At 47.2% G+C, this 15,429-nt stretch overlaps 1 protein-coding gene and 1 long non-coding RNA gene across 9 annotated transcripts in view; one reads left to right on the top strand and one right to left on the bottom strand.

The window, feature by feature from the left end:
* The window catches only part of LOC126531831 (rho guanine nucleotide exchange factor 11-like), a 251,734-nt gene that overhangs the window by 102,668 nt on the left and 133,637 nt on the right, over positions 1-15,429 (bottom strand). For all 8 annotated transcript variants that reach the window (XM_050179572.3, XM_050179576.3, XM_050179571.3 and 5 more), the window contains one exon: positions 10,026-10,083. In XM_050179572.3, coding sequence (XP_050035529.2) covers positions 10,026-10,083 — 58 coding nt within the window. The remainder of the gene's footprint in view (positions 1-10,025; positions 10,084-15,429) is intronic.
* On the top strand, positions 1,978-5,348 carry LOC129385191 (uncharacterized). Its single transcript, XR_008612786.1, has 3 exons — positions 1,978-3,068; positions 3,961-4,213; positions 5,024-5,348. It is a non-coding gene; the product is annotated as an uncharacterized lncRNA (long non-coding RNA).

The raw sequence follows: 15,429 nt of genomic DNA, 5'->3' as shown, positions 1-15,429 counted from the left end.
GGCGCGGGAGTTTCGTGTTGCTATGCTCCGTTCCTTACATAGCAGTCAACGCTGTGGAGGCTAGATGATGATGATGAAAACGTTTTATTCAAAGGAAAAGGGGAGGGGAGTTAGGAGAAGGGTGGTGGGATTCTTATTCCGGAATTGCGCTGGCTAAGGACGCCGCCCTGGCTCTTTCCACGAGGGGCTTGTTGGTCCTCGAGGGTTGAGCTGAACAGGGCCGCATCCCAATCCTTCCCACGTTGGCTGTTGTATAGCATCTAAGACCTTAGCAGGCCCATACCATACGGTACGAATCTTTCTGCCCGCAGAATTTACACTCGGCCGAAAAGGATTGTGGCATAATAGCATGTAGCTTGACTGGGTTATTAAATGACATAGTTTGTAACATTCGTAAATGACATTCTTCTGATTTATGTAATCCCTTGGTCGGGCCCGGGTATTTCCATCGCGATAAGCGCAAGTGCTGTAATACATCTGCATAAGTAACTAATGGCAATGGGAAGTCCGTGTCTTCGGAGAGAGAGGAGGCGGGACCTCGGGGGAGAAAAGCTCGGGCGGCAGCAAGAAACTTCTTGCAAAGCTTCGTTTGCATTTGGATATAGTTCGACGTTTTTTAACCGCAACTGTGTGCAGCTGTTGTTTATATATAGGCTCAATATTGAATGAAACAAGTTTTAATCCTTATAAACAAACACACTATGGTATACGGCCGCTAATGCGTTGTTTTTAGATCAGCTTTATTTGGTTTTGTTTTTTCATATTTTTAAAATCTGCAACCCGTTGGGAGGAGTCTCACGTGCTTGCTCGCACGAGCGAACGCTGTTGTGCACAGCGATGCACAGACGGAACGCGCAGAGTGATAAGTTTTCTTGACCGAAGATCTCGCGTAGCTACCACAGCGTTGACTGCTGTGTTTGAAACAAAGTATAGTTCATCTGCTACGCCTGCACGTGCTCTGCGGTGTCCTTGCCACCATCGTCGCCCAGCGGCGACGATTTCCTTCAGGCGGGAGTCGCCAACGTATTAGACGTGGTCAACCACATTCTATTCGACCCTCTAGAAAGCAGCGACTCGGTATATTGCGGCCGGCGACAACTCTGGACGAACCTTAAGACCTCTGCATCGGCCACGTTCAATGGTAAGACACGACAAATCGGCGTCGAAGGACAAACAGCCGGTTAAACTTGCAGTTGTAGCGACACGGAGAGCGTCCCACTACAAGCAACAACTTAGAACACGTGAACGCAGCATGGTAGCCAACGAAAATTCGTGACGTAGCAGTTTCTCGGTTGTTTACAATCCTTCCTAGATGTCGATGTCGCGAGGTGTTGCGTTTTGCGGTTGGCTGCGTGAAGATACTTTAACATTGTTTTTAATTATGTTTTAAGCTATATTCTCGGTTGAAATTTTGCAGACGATGTATGTGTGCTCACATAAATCAATGTCACGCGCTATCTCCACTTCAAAATTTGGTGTCAGTACTCATTTAAAGGAGTACCAAAGAAAAAAATTTCCATCTTGATTTTTCTGCTGCAATAAGTAAATGACCCAGTAATTTACGGCACGAAACATCATTTGCTTCGGAGCGCGACAGGTAATTATTCGGAGTCTTGTTTGTAGCGATCAGTTCAAGTTTCGGTTTCAAAGAGCAATGAGAGGACAAAAAAAGGATTGTAAACACCGCTCGCCCCATGACCGCACAAAACTGTGACGTGCTAGTGCGCTCGCCGCCGCGCGAGCTTCGTGTTCTTAGTTCGTCTGCACGTGCTTTGGGATGTCCTCGCCATCATCGTCGCCTACGCCTTCGTCGTACAGCGGCGACCATTTTCTGCAGGCGGGAGTCGCCGCCGTGTTAGACGTGGCCAAACGCTTTTGAGTGGATCCACTACAAAGCAGCGACTCGGAAGTGCAGCCAGCGACAGCTATCAATATGCGTACGCACTGCTACCAGTACGAACCATTCGTCGAGAGCATAGAGCTTCTCACTATGGTCGAGGGCGCTTTGGGAATGAAGCATATTCCGGAGCAGGCCACACGGCGGGGTAGAAGTCGGCACAGCATCAGGCTTGGGGGTACGTAGTCTTGGTGGAAGAACATCAGACTGCTCTAAGCTCGGTGGGTTTTGTTTACACCAGGCACGCTCAAAATGAAACGAGCAAATCTGGCTGCTCTTCAACGGAGTTCATTCTAAGCGTCCAGTAGCGCGCGCGAACTCGGACCACTCCTGGCGCTTATCGACGCCGACGGTAGCGAAAGAGGAAGCCAGGCGAGCTGGGGCCTAGCTCACTGGCCGTCGGATCCGAGGCCGGCGGCCCTTGCGATCCGTCCGCAGCTCGAAATAAAGCACCTATGTTCGTCAACACAATCAACATCTGCACATTTATGTCGCCCATGAGTGACAATACAATTAGCTTACCCGACGCCGTTGGTGGCGATGAGAAAACATGCTAGGCAGGCGAACCGCTTCGCAGAGAGAATTGCTGCGGCGGCTGCGCTGACCGCTTGCGAGCCAAGATCACGCCAACGATTTGCTATTTCGCGCAACGTTTTATAACATGCACACTTTCGAGGTCACTTTACAACTTATTTCGTGCCAGAAACAAATTCTAGTCGTTCCGTGTGCCACCGTCAGCGGCGAAAAAAAAAAAAATGCAGAGAACCCTAGCCATGCACGGCATCGCTGTAACCTGAGCCATTCCACTCTGTGAAGATCGTTGACCAGCGAAGCTGTTTAGCACACGACACGCAGGTGAGACATAATACTGAACAAAGGTACGATCTCGTTTATTGTCTTGATGGGTGGTCATCGTGACGAAAGGTACGCACACTTATTTATTGTCTTGATCGGTGGTCATTATTTCACTCGCAACTGCAATCACATTCTTTGATAATGTCAAATCGATGCACGTACGCCGCTGGGTGGTCGGCTGGGTCGAATCGGTGTGTTATCGCAAGGAATATGTCTGCGATACGGAACGCGTCAACCGCTCCCTTTTCGGTACTGACACATCCACATTGAAATCAACGACAACAGGCGCAGTGTCACCGCAGCTAATTCACGCAGAGTGAGTAGCCATGAACCTTACGGGACAGTCATTGTATTCTTTGTTTGCTTACGGGGGTATGAGCCATTGATGATGACAGTTTTCGACATGCTGTTCTGTATGTTGTATGCGTGATTAGAAAGAACTTGAGCACTGTTCGCTTCACTTTGCCGAGTGCTTCTAGCCTCTGCCTTGCGGGGCTATGAGCCATTGCATTTTTTGCTTGCTTACGGGAGTATGAATGCTCACGGGGGTATGAGTCATTGATGATAGCTTTTGTTCACGGAAAACAAAAATACAGTTTCGTTGTAAAAAGAACACCGGGACGATCGGAACGGCGACACACTTGCTCGCCGGGCCCGCCCCGACGGCAGCGCGAACTCCTGACGTAGCGTTTTTTTCGGTTGTTTACAATCCTTCCTTGATGTCGATGTTGCAAGGTGCTGCGTTTTGCGATTGACTGCGCGCACGTACTTTAAAGTTGATTTTAAATATGTTCTAAGCTATATTCGCCATTGATATTTCACAGACGATGTGTGTCCACATGCCAACATAAATCGATCTCACATGTTAAATAGACTTCAAAATTTTGTGTCAGTACTCCTTTAACTCAAATAGTACAAGTAACTTCCCCTATGTTGTCTTTGGTCTCTTTGTTTGTTGGGTTCTTATGATATGAAATACATGACGTCTCGTTGACGTACCTATGTTGGAATTTCAGCGCGAATTTCAAAGAAAGGAAGTTTGGCCTTCATTTTCTCGTCTAATAATCGCCTAGCCGAAATTAAAAAAAAAATAGAGCTTTCAAATAATATTTTATCAGTTTAAACTGATTTGGCGCCCCTTTAATGGTGCACTCCCGGCAATTTCTGGTCAGCAAGCGTGAATATATATGTAGCTGACCATCGTGCAGGCCCTCGCACGTGCAACCCCCGCAGCTTGGCAAGCGCCGGATGTTTCTACGCCAAGGATGCACCAAGAGCAGTTTTGACGAAGCCCATACATGACACCACATTCTGTCATGCACGTCGACCAGAACGCCGTCGCAGCGGCGTGTAACGTGTCACACAGCACGCAACTGACGTCGGAGATCGTGTGTCCTTGGCGCAGCTGCGGTACTCAGCCTCGTGGACGACGGGCAGACCCCGGCTCAAAACTTTTCTCCAGTAAGTTCACGCCAGCGGCCTTCGGCGGCGCGCAAAATGCAGGCGACCGCGCCGTCTACGAGTTTCCGGGAGACCCAATGTGATGCCGGAGACTCGGAAGCGACGACCGCAGCCCCGCTTGCCTTCAGCGCTGAAGCCAGCACTAAAATGTGAGGGACATTCTGCACCATACTCTCACCTCGGAAGAGCGACGTAAGTACACCAGCGTGGCAGCGGTTGGAGAAGCCGCACGTACCGCTTTTAAAAGCACGACGTACCGTGTTGACGCGAATACAAGAGCCGTGCAATTATAACAGCTGACACAGTTTCCGACGTCTACGTTTCCGTTAAATATAGACCAAAACGTGTGCACTCAATGTAATGCCAAGCTAGTTTACCTGTAATAGCCAAGGCGAGCCTGGTGTTTTAACAAAAATCAGATACATGGGATGCGAGAGACCTTGTATACGAGTCACCGACGTGTGAAGTGAAGCTACAATATATTTTCGTTACATGCAAGCAGGCCATCGAAAGCTGTTTTGCCTTTAATATGAGCGTGATCGTAAAAGAGCCGCGCCCTATAGTTTCCAGAAGAACTTCACTTTGGCCTAGTTGGTATTTACTGCATATCATATTGACCGCAAATAAAGATAAAGCGCAAATAAAGCGCAAATAAAGCGTCTAAATGTGAGGAAAGGGAGCTGCGTCAGTACGGTACCCGACGGCGAGCGGACAAGGAAACGCGCTGCTGTTCCACTGATGAAGGGGAAGGAGCAAAGATGAAGGGGAAGGAGCAAAGATAGGGAGATTTTTTTTTCTTCTCTTTTCCAGGCACGTCGTCCCCAATCGATCAATGGCGCACGTCACGGGCTCGCCGCTGGCCTAACTACTGCCGGCCGCAGCAGCCGCCGGTGCTTGCGCAATCCGGAGCGCATACAGCGGCCCCAGCAGCAGGCGAAATCCCGCTATTGTGCCACGCACGCACGACGGCTTCCGCTCACGTCGGCACGGCTTCCCCGCCATGGCTGCCTCTGAAGTCGCTTCAGGGGGCGGGCTGCTCATACGAAATGTTCAGCAGAACAGCGAAGACGCGGCGAGAAACTATAAAGGCTTTGAGATTGGCGAGACTACTCGGTTAAACCGCAGCCCGCCCCCCCCCCCCCCCCCCTTTTTTTTCTTCTTTCTCTCTGTCTTCGATAATTACGGGCCTGATGGAAGGCCACCTAATGAAGTATGAAGGGAGCGCCAACCTCAGCCTGCGTGCATATCAAACAATAAGAGCTCGAGAGGTCAGATAGGCCTTCCTCCGTGCGACTTTGTCATTACGAGCCCAGTGATGGGAATGGCCAACAGCATTTTGGAGCATGCTTTCTAGGAGCAAAAATGACGATTTGAAGCAGATTTTGTAGCATAAATAAAGATGATTCGGAATCGTTGTCAGCCGGACAATATTTCTGCATGTTAAAAATGGTTCCAGTGTGCCAGAACACATTACGAAAATTCTCGAGAAAGATAATCTTCATATGCAACCACACACAAACAAATTACAACCATCACGCAGCCACACCAAGTAAACCTACATGCTCAAAAAAGAAAATACTGAGTATCCCCAGTGGCAAAGCAAGCCACACACACGCATAAAAAACAACCACACAGCAATAGTGTCCTGTGGTATGCAGGATGGCCACTTTAAGCAATGTTATTTTACGCCTCAAGTCATCTAGGTAGTAAAATGGCAGAGCTACAAATCCATTGCATTACAAGTGGACACAGATAAACGTGACACAGCAAAGCAACTAATAACATGCAATGGGGTAAGTTTCAGTTTGCCGAGCGCCATGGCCCAAATGCACGAAGTTCACACAGTCCCTTGAGGTCTCCCACCAAGGCCACACCAGTGGTATGAAGTGCAAATGCGTGACACACCAACAACACGGAATGAGCAGTGCACGCCCTGCTAGGGCTGACAGAATAAATTTCATCCCCAGACTACACAAGACCTGCAAATATGATGCACAGAGTTTTCTAATGACAGACAGCAAACACGCACAAGCGTGCTGTGCATTGGATTAGCTCAGTGATCCTTTAGCTCAATTAGCTTTATGAATGGCAGGATATATGAGGGAATGCTTTGTTAGGGTGGTGGAAACCGCTGCTTGGCATTGACCACAACTCCTCTTTGTAGTGGCCTTCGAGATTGCACTGTGAGGCTCATCTTGGAGCAGCTTTGCCTCCAGCGGCTTTTAGTGACATTGTATACGTTTTCTGCCTTTAAAGCAGTTTCTCTTGTTTGTAGCATGGATGTAGCAGCTTTAATGGAATGTAACAGAGTGGAGCAATTGTAGCAGCATTCCCACAACTGTAAACCCACCTTTATTGGAAACCAAGTAGCGGCGTGGATGCCGCTTGCTCTTTACCATCGGTGCTGGCTATGCTTGGTGAGGTGATCGAGTCTCGTGATACATGGTTCTTTTAGTCTGTTAGCAGATTGGTCTTACAATAACTTACCTGCCGTAAAGATAGGAAAGCCCTTGTGTATACTGGGGGAAAACTTTAAAGCAAAGCTTTCTATGCAATAAATAAAAGATTGCTGCAAAACACAGGTCTACTAGTACAACAGCATGTCTCTAATTCATTAGTTTCAGAGAAAGAAAGCACTTGAGCCTATTCAAGAAAAATTCTATTGATAAAAGAAAATATGTTCGATATTTTCATACACTTGACCCGAGCTATAATCAGCACTAGCATACAGTCGAATCTCGTTAATACGTCCCGGCCTAATGTGCAATTGCAGTTTAAATGTAGTCGTGAAGATTCCCCCACCTAGAACCCCATGTATTGGCTGGTCGCTTAAGCCTTAATTGGTCAGTGCCCACCAAACGGTTAGTGCGTACTATTTTCTTTCTTGTTCTACATGCATAGGCAGAAAATTGGCAAAATCTTGTGTGTGCAGATGTTTGATTCTCGAGTTGCGTCACCTGGACGACAGCAGTCAGCGATAGCAATGTTTAAACATGGCCACCATGGCGCAGTTCCTGCTCATTCAGCTGTTGCCGATTGCAGGGCATAAAAGCATGGCCTCCAAGATTCACTTCCGGTAACGCAAAGAAGCTGCCGGTAGGGGTGCGAATTCGCTGTCGCTGTCAAACCGAATCCAATCTAATTCAAGTAGTAACCGTGCAGAAGCAAATTTTTTTAATGCATAGGCATTTCTATGCTTAGCCAACGAGAAAAATGTTCCTCCGTCTGTCCGTCCTGTAAGACCACCACTTTCAAGATAAAGCCGCAGCAGTGAGCGACTGTACCTTCACGCTATGTCGCTTAAATGTGAACAAGGCAGCGAGAACACAGCACTCATGAAGATCTCGGCACAAGCCACACCATGCCCCTTTCGCAGATAGGTTTCAAGATTTGGGCCCGCGTGTCTCTCTTCAGCGCGCAGTGGTGGAAACGCAGCATGCGGAGCTAGTTGGCACCCTCTGTCCACATCGCAGATAGTTTTCAAGATACAGTCCATGTGGCCGTTCTATATATGCACGAGCCGCCGGTGTACGTTTGATCATGGTTCATAATGGTTCGAGATGGATGGATAAGGCGCTAATGAGCAATAACGACTTATAATGATCGGAACGTCATCAGCGCACAGGGCGCCGCCACCTGCAGTACTTTGCTTGCATTATAAATGCACCTTGCGCTGCCGTGCGCACCAGTTCGTGTCGCCACAGCGCTGTCGTTTATTTGTACTGGCCGGATCAAGTTTCGTAACATTGATAATGACACCAGGCTGCATGGAGATGAACAAGTCGCACAATGCTTACACATAGACAACTCCCAGAGAAGTTCCTGCGTGAATTTCTTTTTTTTTCATTCGGCCAGTCGTGGTGTTCAACGGTCCTTGCTGCAGCGTGTCATCTTTATGTTATCAAGAAGTCGACATTGTTACATCTTCGGAGTTCTCGGAGAGCGACATTGTTTCCGCCATCGCACCTTGCCCACCTTCATGACGACAATGACGATGTGGAAGTGGACGACGGCCCTTCAATATCTGACGTGGCGCATGCTTTGAGCGTCACGCGAGCTTTCGCAGAGAAGCGGGGCCTCGTGGACAAACTTGCTCGCGACCTTACCGAGTTCGAATATGTCGTGGCAAGTGAAGAGCACCAATTTTTTGCTGCCTGCCCGCAAATAAAGCCTGTCTGAGTGTGCTTGTTTGAGAGCATCACGACGTAGTTCTTTTCCGACTCATAAGTAGCTTCTAAAGTGGCATTGGCAGTTAATTCGTACATTAGGTTTGACTGTACTAATTTGGCGTTCCCTTTAATAAATGCCGAACGTACTGTACATAGTATTGATTCCTATATACCTAAGTTGCTGGTAGGTTGCTACATTCTTGTTGTGCATGGCTAGGAGACCCTTGAGCATGTGAAGCACCTTATTTTCTTGCCTGAAATTTGCAAGAAGTAAATTTTGTTGAAAATTTTCGCTGTTCAATATTGGAATATATTCCATTTTCTTCTTTCGTGACTTGATTCTATATTCGATTCATAGCCTACGAAAGTCAAATGCCTTTGTAACAAAGAGCTTGAGTCCTCTGAATTCCTTCAGCATACAGGTCACTTTGCTGTAAAGGTTGTGCATCGTACTGCTCACAATAGAGTAGGTTCAGGAAGCTTAATAAAAGAAAACTTTTATTTAACATGAATTCAAGAGAGACTTAGCGAGATAAGTAGCTAATTTGATTGTGCACACTTGGTTCGACAGAATGTGTGAGTTGCATTGAGGTTCTCATCATGCTTTGCAGCGGAATACAGGATTTGCCCAGGTAAATCTAGAGACTGTCGCAAGCCACTAACGCTTCCCTTGCCATCAAAATTCTTGGCTCATTTACAGACTCTTTATAACTCTTGCCTTCATTGACATGTGCATCATTTTCACCCTAGCTGGCTTTGAAGGAGGCCTTCAAAGCCAGCTAGGGTGAAAATGATGCAGATGTCAATGTCGTTGGTAGTCACTTAAACATTACATTATGTTATCATCATTTGCGACACACAGCAATTCCTGGAGAAGTGTGAAAGGACTACTTTTGCATCATAGTGTAAGCCTTATTGCTTGTACAGAGCACACCTCGGTGCATCTGTGAGGGGCAATGGCAGCACCTCTACATGGCGTTTGTTCTAATGCAACAAATGACCCGTCAGGGACGCCTGAATTTCTTCGTTGTACAGGCAAATTCGTTGTAGTGGCCTTCATTGTAGCGGCCTTCGTTGTAGAGGCGCTCACAACACATATGAAAGATAGGAATTAGACCAGGACATAATTAATCCTACGTTACACAGATAATTTTGTTGCAGAGGCGTTCGGACAATAATAACCACCCGTTGTCCAAACGAATGTCAAAAGGCCATAAGAATAGAAAACCCAAAGGATTGCGACAAAATAAAAGGGCTGAGTGTGTGTTGAACAACTAAGTTGCTCCAGCTTATGATATGCTCCGAATCACGTCAAACATTACCATCCATATTCGCAAAATGGTTCTGAAATTGAAAAGATTTTCCTTAACCCATTTAAGTGAAGCACAGTGCTACCCTTTGACCAAGGAGAACATTGCTGCTCAACAACATCCCTCAGCAACTCTTTTGAGAAGCAGCTCTCCACTCCGGTGCATTCCAGTCATTTTAGCTCAGCAATTGCCAAGGAGCACAAATGGGTAGCAGTGCTTTTCCGATCCACTTTCCTGGGCTCAGATGGAGTGCGGAGGGGAGGAACATTCTAGGCTACGTGGCAGCCCCTCATGGTGTTATTTTTATGGAATGAACAGACTGTAAGCACTCACCCTTTGACGAAAGCTCTCTGAACGCCCTACAGCAGTGGCAGAGTTCTTGCGGGCCGCCCTGCACAACAACAAAAGCGCCTCAGGACCGACAATGTCATCAATACTTCTATTAACATATAATAATAAAAAAGTTATAAAAGCAAAGGATTAAAGAGACTTTACATCTTTTATGAAAGCTGTGGCATGTGTTTGGTACTAAATGAGCGCCATCTAATAAAGAAAAGAAAAAAAATTAGGAGCAGATTCAACACACCTGTTGGAATCAATGTGATGCAAAGCTTTCATGAAGCAGTTAATTAACCCCCCCTCCCCATGGAGTGAAATCTTGTTACAACAAACTTCATATAAACTGCTTTATTTTTTAGATAAACAAATATCACAATGTTTTCCAGCCAAAAAGCCTGTTGTCTTAGTGTAAAAATATTTTTATACTGAGAATTTCAAAACACTGAATATAATTTGAAATACCAAGTGAAATATCCTTTTTCCGTGCTAGCAGCAGCACAAAATAATTACCTTGTAACCCACAATATTTTGTCAATTTGCGATTTAAGAGGCCGTTAAGCATTTCACATGCCATAAGTACCACCATCACCATCAGTATGACCAGCCTTATTGTCATTGCCTGCAGTAACAGTTGCTTGACGAAACAAAACTGACACATCAACCCTGTGAGGAGAGAAAAAATATACCTATTGCCTAATTCACAATAGCGACAATTCAACTGTAGTTCTTTCTGTCTGATGAAAATGTTTTGATGCCTGTCCCCTCTGCTTTCTTTGTTTGAAGCAGGGCCGCTTCACCGAAATAGAAGAGCTGCTCACGGAATACGTGCAAGAGCATCGAGCGGCATAGCGGCCTGTGACAACCAATCTGCTCAAAGTACAGACGGTGCAATTAGCCCTACAGAAAGGGCTAATACGGAGTGACTTCAAAGCGAGCAGGTGCTGGCTATCAAATTTTATGAAAAGGATTTTCTCTTCGGAGGTGGACAGGGATATGCCGAAAAGTGCCAGAAAAATGCGAAGAGAAATTGCACAGTTTTCAGTGGTACGTTTTGAAGTTGCATCATAGAAACGGCTACAACTTCGGACAGATTGGAAATGCCTATCAGACGCCGCTTTACTTTGACATGCCTACCACCACAACCGTTGAAAAGAAGGGGGCGAAGCAAGTGCGCATTTTGTCTTCCGGCCACGAAACAACTAGAGTCACTGCAATGCTTTGTTGCATTGCGGATGGGCGCAAGCTGCCCCCATATCTTATCTTCAGACGGAAGGTGCTCCCGAAAGGAATTGTGTTTCCAAGTGGCGTGATTGTGCGCGGAAATGAAAAGGTTGGATGACCATGGACTTCGTCCCTGACTGGATTGATAACGTTTGGCGGATGAGACCTGGCAGCAGTTTGGGTCTGCGTGAGATGCTTGTGCGCGACGCGTTCAGGTGGCACCTTGACCGGCGCATCAAGGACAAGCTGGCTGCATGCAACACCGACCTTGTCGTGATACCCGATGGCATGACATCGCAGATCCAGCCGCTCAATGTTTGTTTGAACAAGCGAGTGAAAGATAGAATTCGGGCGCTCTACACCGAATGGCTTGTCAGTGGTCGCCACGAATTCACGCCTGCCAATAAAATTAAGCGTGCCTCGTTGCAGAACTTTGCTCGATGGGTGAAAGATGCATGGTGCACGATCCCGTCTGCCATGGTCAACAAGGCCTTTAAAGTGTGGGATTTCGAATGCCATGGATGGCACCGAGGATGAAATGCTTTAGTCTGTTGATAGTGATGAGGAGTTGTCTGATAGCGATGACAAGTGATATCTATTGCCCCACGCGACTCGTACCGGCGCAGTGAAAATCTTGCCGGCAAGGTACACCGCTTGCATTTATGTTTTTATTCATCGCAACTTTAGTGTATAGGGAATAAATCTGTTTTTTCCAAATGAGAGAAAATAGTATTTCTATATGAAAGCACAAGGTGCGCGGTATTATACTCTGTCTTTTTTTAGGTCATGGAAAACGGGTGTTCATTACAATCGAGGGCGCGTTAGAATAGAGTAAATACAGTAATCGAACAGGGCCGTCGCCATCCCTCTGAGCTAAAAGTGGCTGCAATACGAGATTTCTCACGGCCACGCACAGACCGATATCCAATCTTTCTTAAGGTTACTGGGTGATATCAGCGGTATGTCCCTAGGTATTCTGAACTAGCTTAGTGCTCTAACTGATGCTCTTTGAAAAATGGAGCCACAGAGTGGTCTCTGGAACGAAAAAAAAGGAACCCTCTTTCAATGCCCTGAAGAGCGTGCTGATGAGTCAGCCCATGCTAAGATCGCCGGACTACAAGAGGGGACTTGTGATTCAATGCGATGCGAGCAAGCAAGGCATGGCCGTCATACTATGCCAAAAGGGAGACAGAGCAATGATGAACACCCTGTCCTTTACGCAAGTCAAGAACTCACTAATCGAGAACAGGCATATACAGTCGCCGACCGTTTATTTGGATCTCACGGGGACTGCGGAAATGTCCGAATAAACAGGTGTCCGAAAAAGCAGATTAAGAAAAAAAAAAGAGAAATCCCTTATTTCCATGCACTTATTCGGGCTCGGCAGTAGGCTTGAAGAAATCGTGAATGCGCCATTGCACACTGTTCCGTTTACTTGCAATCAGATAAGCCTGAATCTCGGAGAGGGTCGTACGGTCACTATAGGCGGCTGAAAGCACAGTCCCTGCTTGCACATGCTCCACATGCGATGGCAGCGTAGCACATGGTGCGCCATCTTCCAACTTGGAGTCATCGTCCGGTGGTGCAGCAGAAACCTGACGAATGATCTCGCCGCCATCCAGTTCTGCGCATGTCAGTACAGCAGTGCCAGCATCTGCGAAACTGTCAAATGAGATGGTGTCCGGAATCGCAATGCAACCACTGCGCAGGTCTCGGCAGAACATTTTCGGTGTCAGTAGGGAGCACATTGGAAGGCGACAAATCCTAGGCCTCCCGGCATTCCCCAGCACAGTCTGCGTGGGCACTGTCGGTGCCATTAGACACTTGACGCCAATTTCTGTATGCCGCATTGGATCACCACAACCTCGACACAGCACACAACGCAATCATCACCACGCCGTCACGCCGACACCAGTCGCACAAACGAAAAACGTGGCCTACTTGTAGCGTCGTGCACGAAGAAAGAAACAAATCAGCTGCTGGATTGTCTTGACATGGCTTAATAAGCTGAGACCAAAACTGCTGTGGCCATGAACCAGGCAGAAACGATGATGATGAGCAGGGATTTGCAGTAGCGCCACTTCGTGGGGCAGCAAGGAGGCTCCGTTCAAAACAAAAATGGCGTTCAGAAAGTTCAACCATGCACCGGTCAGAGTCAGTGCATGGTGCTCTCGATCGAGTTGGCTCAAGGAGTGTCCGAAAAATCAGACGAGAGGTTGCAAGGTGTCCGAACTTTTGGCAGTTGTTTATACATTACGGTCTATGTGCAGAATGGCGGTGCCGCGAAGCAGACCGAATAATCGAGCATGTCCGAATTTTTGGAGTCCGAAAAATCAGTCAGTGACTGTAGTGCTACTGAGAAAGAGTGCGCATGTCTTGTATGGGCTGTTCAAAAATGGTCTTGCTATCTTGCGGGCTCGAAGTTCGTCATCAAAACGGATCGTTGTCCTCTCAAATGGTTGCAGACGTCTTCAAAAAAATGGCCATCTCCTGCATTGAAGTCGCGCTTTGCAGCAATATTCTTTTGAGCTACGCTATAAGAAAGCGACTCTCAATGGTAATGCCGATGTCTTAAGTCGAAGACCCTAGATCGAGAATGATCCTCAAACGTTTTAATAAACTTGTGCCTTTTTTTTTCCTGATGTAGGATTGGAAGGGTCTTAATTTGGTTTGCACAGTTGGGTTGAGTCATGTCTTGTGAAGCATACAATAACTTCATGCGTGTATTTAGTGCTGCAGCAAGCTCTGTAAAACTGTCACTTGTGAGTGGGAAATAGGCCTGCCAGAACACGGAGAGAATTTGTCTCGCACTTGTTCACTGAGCAGCTGAATCTTAGTGTATTTCTGCAGATGCATGCTGTGAACGGGGGCATTGTTGTAGACCCTTCTAAGGCATCTAGACTTGGACCAAGACACTGAGCGATGTTGAAAAACAGCCACAGCATTTCGTGCTAAAGAGAGCTGTGTGATAACCGACGACAACTACAAGCACTGACCTGCATCATCCGTGTGGCCAGCAGGTGTCGTTACCTGCCTATTGGGATCGCCTTCAGCGGTGGGGCATTCTGTTATGGTTCACTTTGTGTGGCAATGGATGGAACAGATGCCAAGCGCCTGGGACACCATGTTCCTAATTGTCACACTTGTCAACATGAAAAGACTTGTCCGCCAGGTATGTGTGACGGGATTATGCGCGGAATGTGTAGATCTTACTCCCCTCTGTCCTACGTTCAACCCCTCTATGCCAAGGAGTGGTCTCCCTTCCATGACCCTCTGTGCAGGTTGACCCGACATGGCCTACGTTCAACCCCTCTACGCCAAGGAGTAGTTGCCCTCCCATCACCTTACGTGTCCTGACAAGGCCTTCTACCAGGGAGCAAGAGAGGATGAGGTTGTCCGGATGGTGGAGGGTATAAGAAAGCCAGTGAGTCACCACGTGTGGTCACATCTTCTCTGCCCTTGCGTGCAGGTGCACGCATGTTGAATGTTTCTGTATTTTTTGTCTCGGAGCGCGCCACTCATCCTTTAAACTTTTATAACTTGTTTTTAAATCACATCTTCCCTTCTAAACGCTCTCCGATGGTTAACCTGGTTCGAGCTCCAAGCAAATGCTGTTGAAAGTCACAAAATCCTATCCCCATAACAACACACACAGTGCGGCACTGCGGCGGTCGCCTCTGTTAGCACAAGGTTCAGTCAGCTAGATCTAAAGGACAAGGCGATGCAGACAGATGGAACAGCAACAAAAGCAAAGACTATTTCGTAAAGTGCAAAAGCATGTGCGAAGATCGGGCCAATTAGCCGCCGATAGGCAAACAGATTATGTTGAATACGCGTGTCGCTTGAACAGCCGTCAATCTAAATTGTAGCCGTTATTTTGGAAAAGACCACTGCACCTTTACTGACGTATTACCGGCACGAATTTCGTAACAGTTTGCAGCCCCTTAGCACATCGTCCTGCAGCGAATTTTTGTCACGGCCACACAGCCTAGGCCATTAGGCCTACTCGGCGCTGCTTCATCGGCATTGGCGACAACAAAAGTTACGATTTGGCGCCAAATCGATGCAGATCTAATCCCAGTAGCCGCTCGACACTCGGAAAATCAACAAAACATCTCGCTAACGACGGTGGATAAACGACAAGGAAGAGGGATGGTAGCGAGCATTGCGTGAACTT

The sequence above is a fragment of the Dermacentor andersoni genome, chromosome 5 (assembly GCF_023375885.2).
Source record: "Dermacentor andersoni chromosome 5, qqDerAnde1_hic_scaffold, whole genome shotgun sequence".
Taxonomy (NCBI): Eukaryota; Metazoa; Arthropoda; class Arachnida; order Ixodida; family Ixodidae; genus Dermacentor; species Dermacentor andersoni.
Note: the sequence above shows the minus strand (reverse complement) of the source record. Positions and strands in the feature narration are given on the sequence as shown.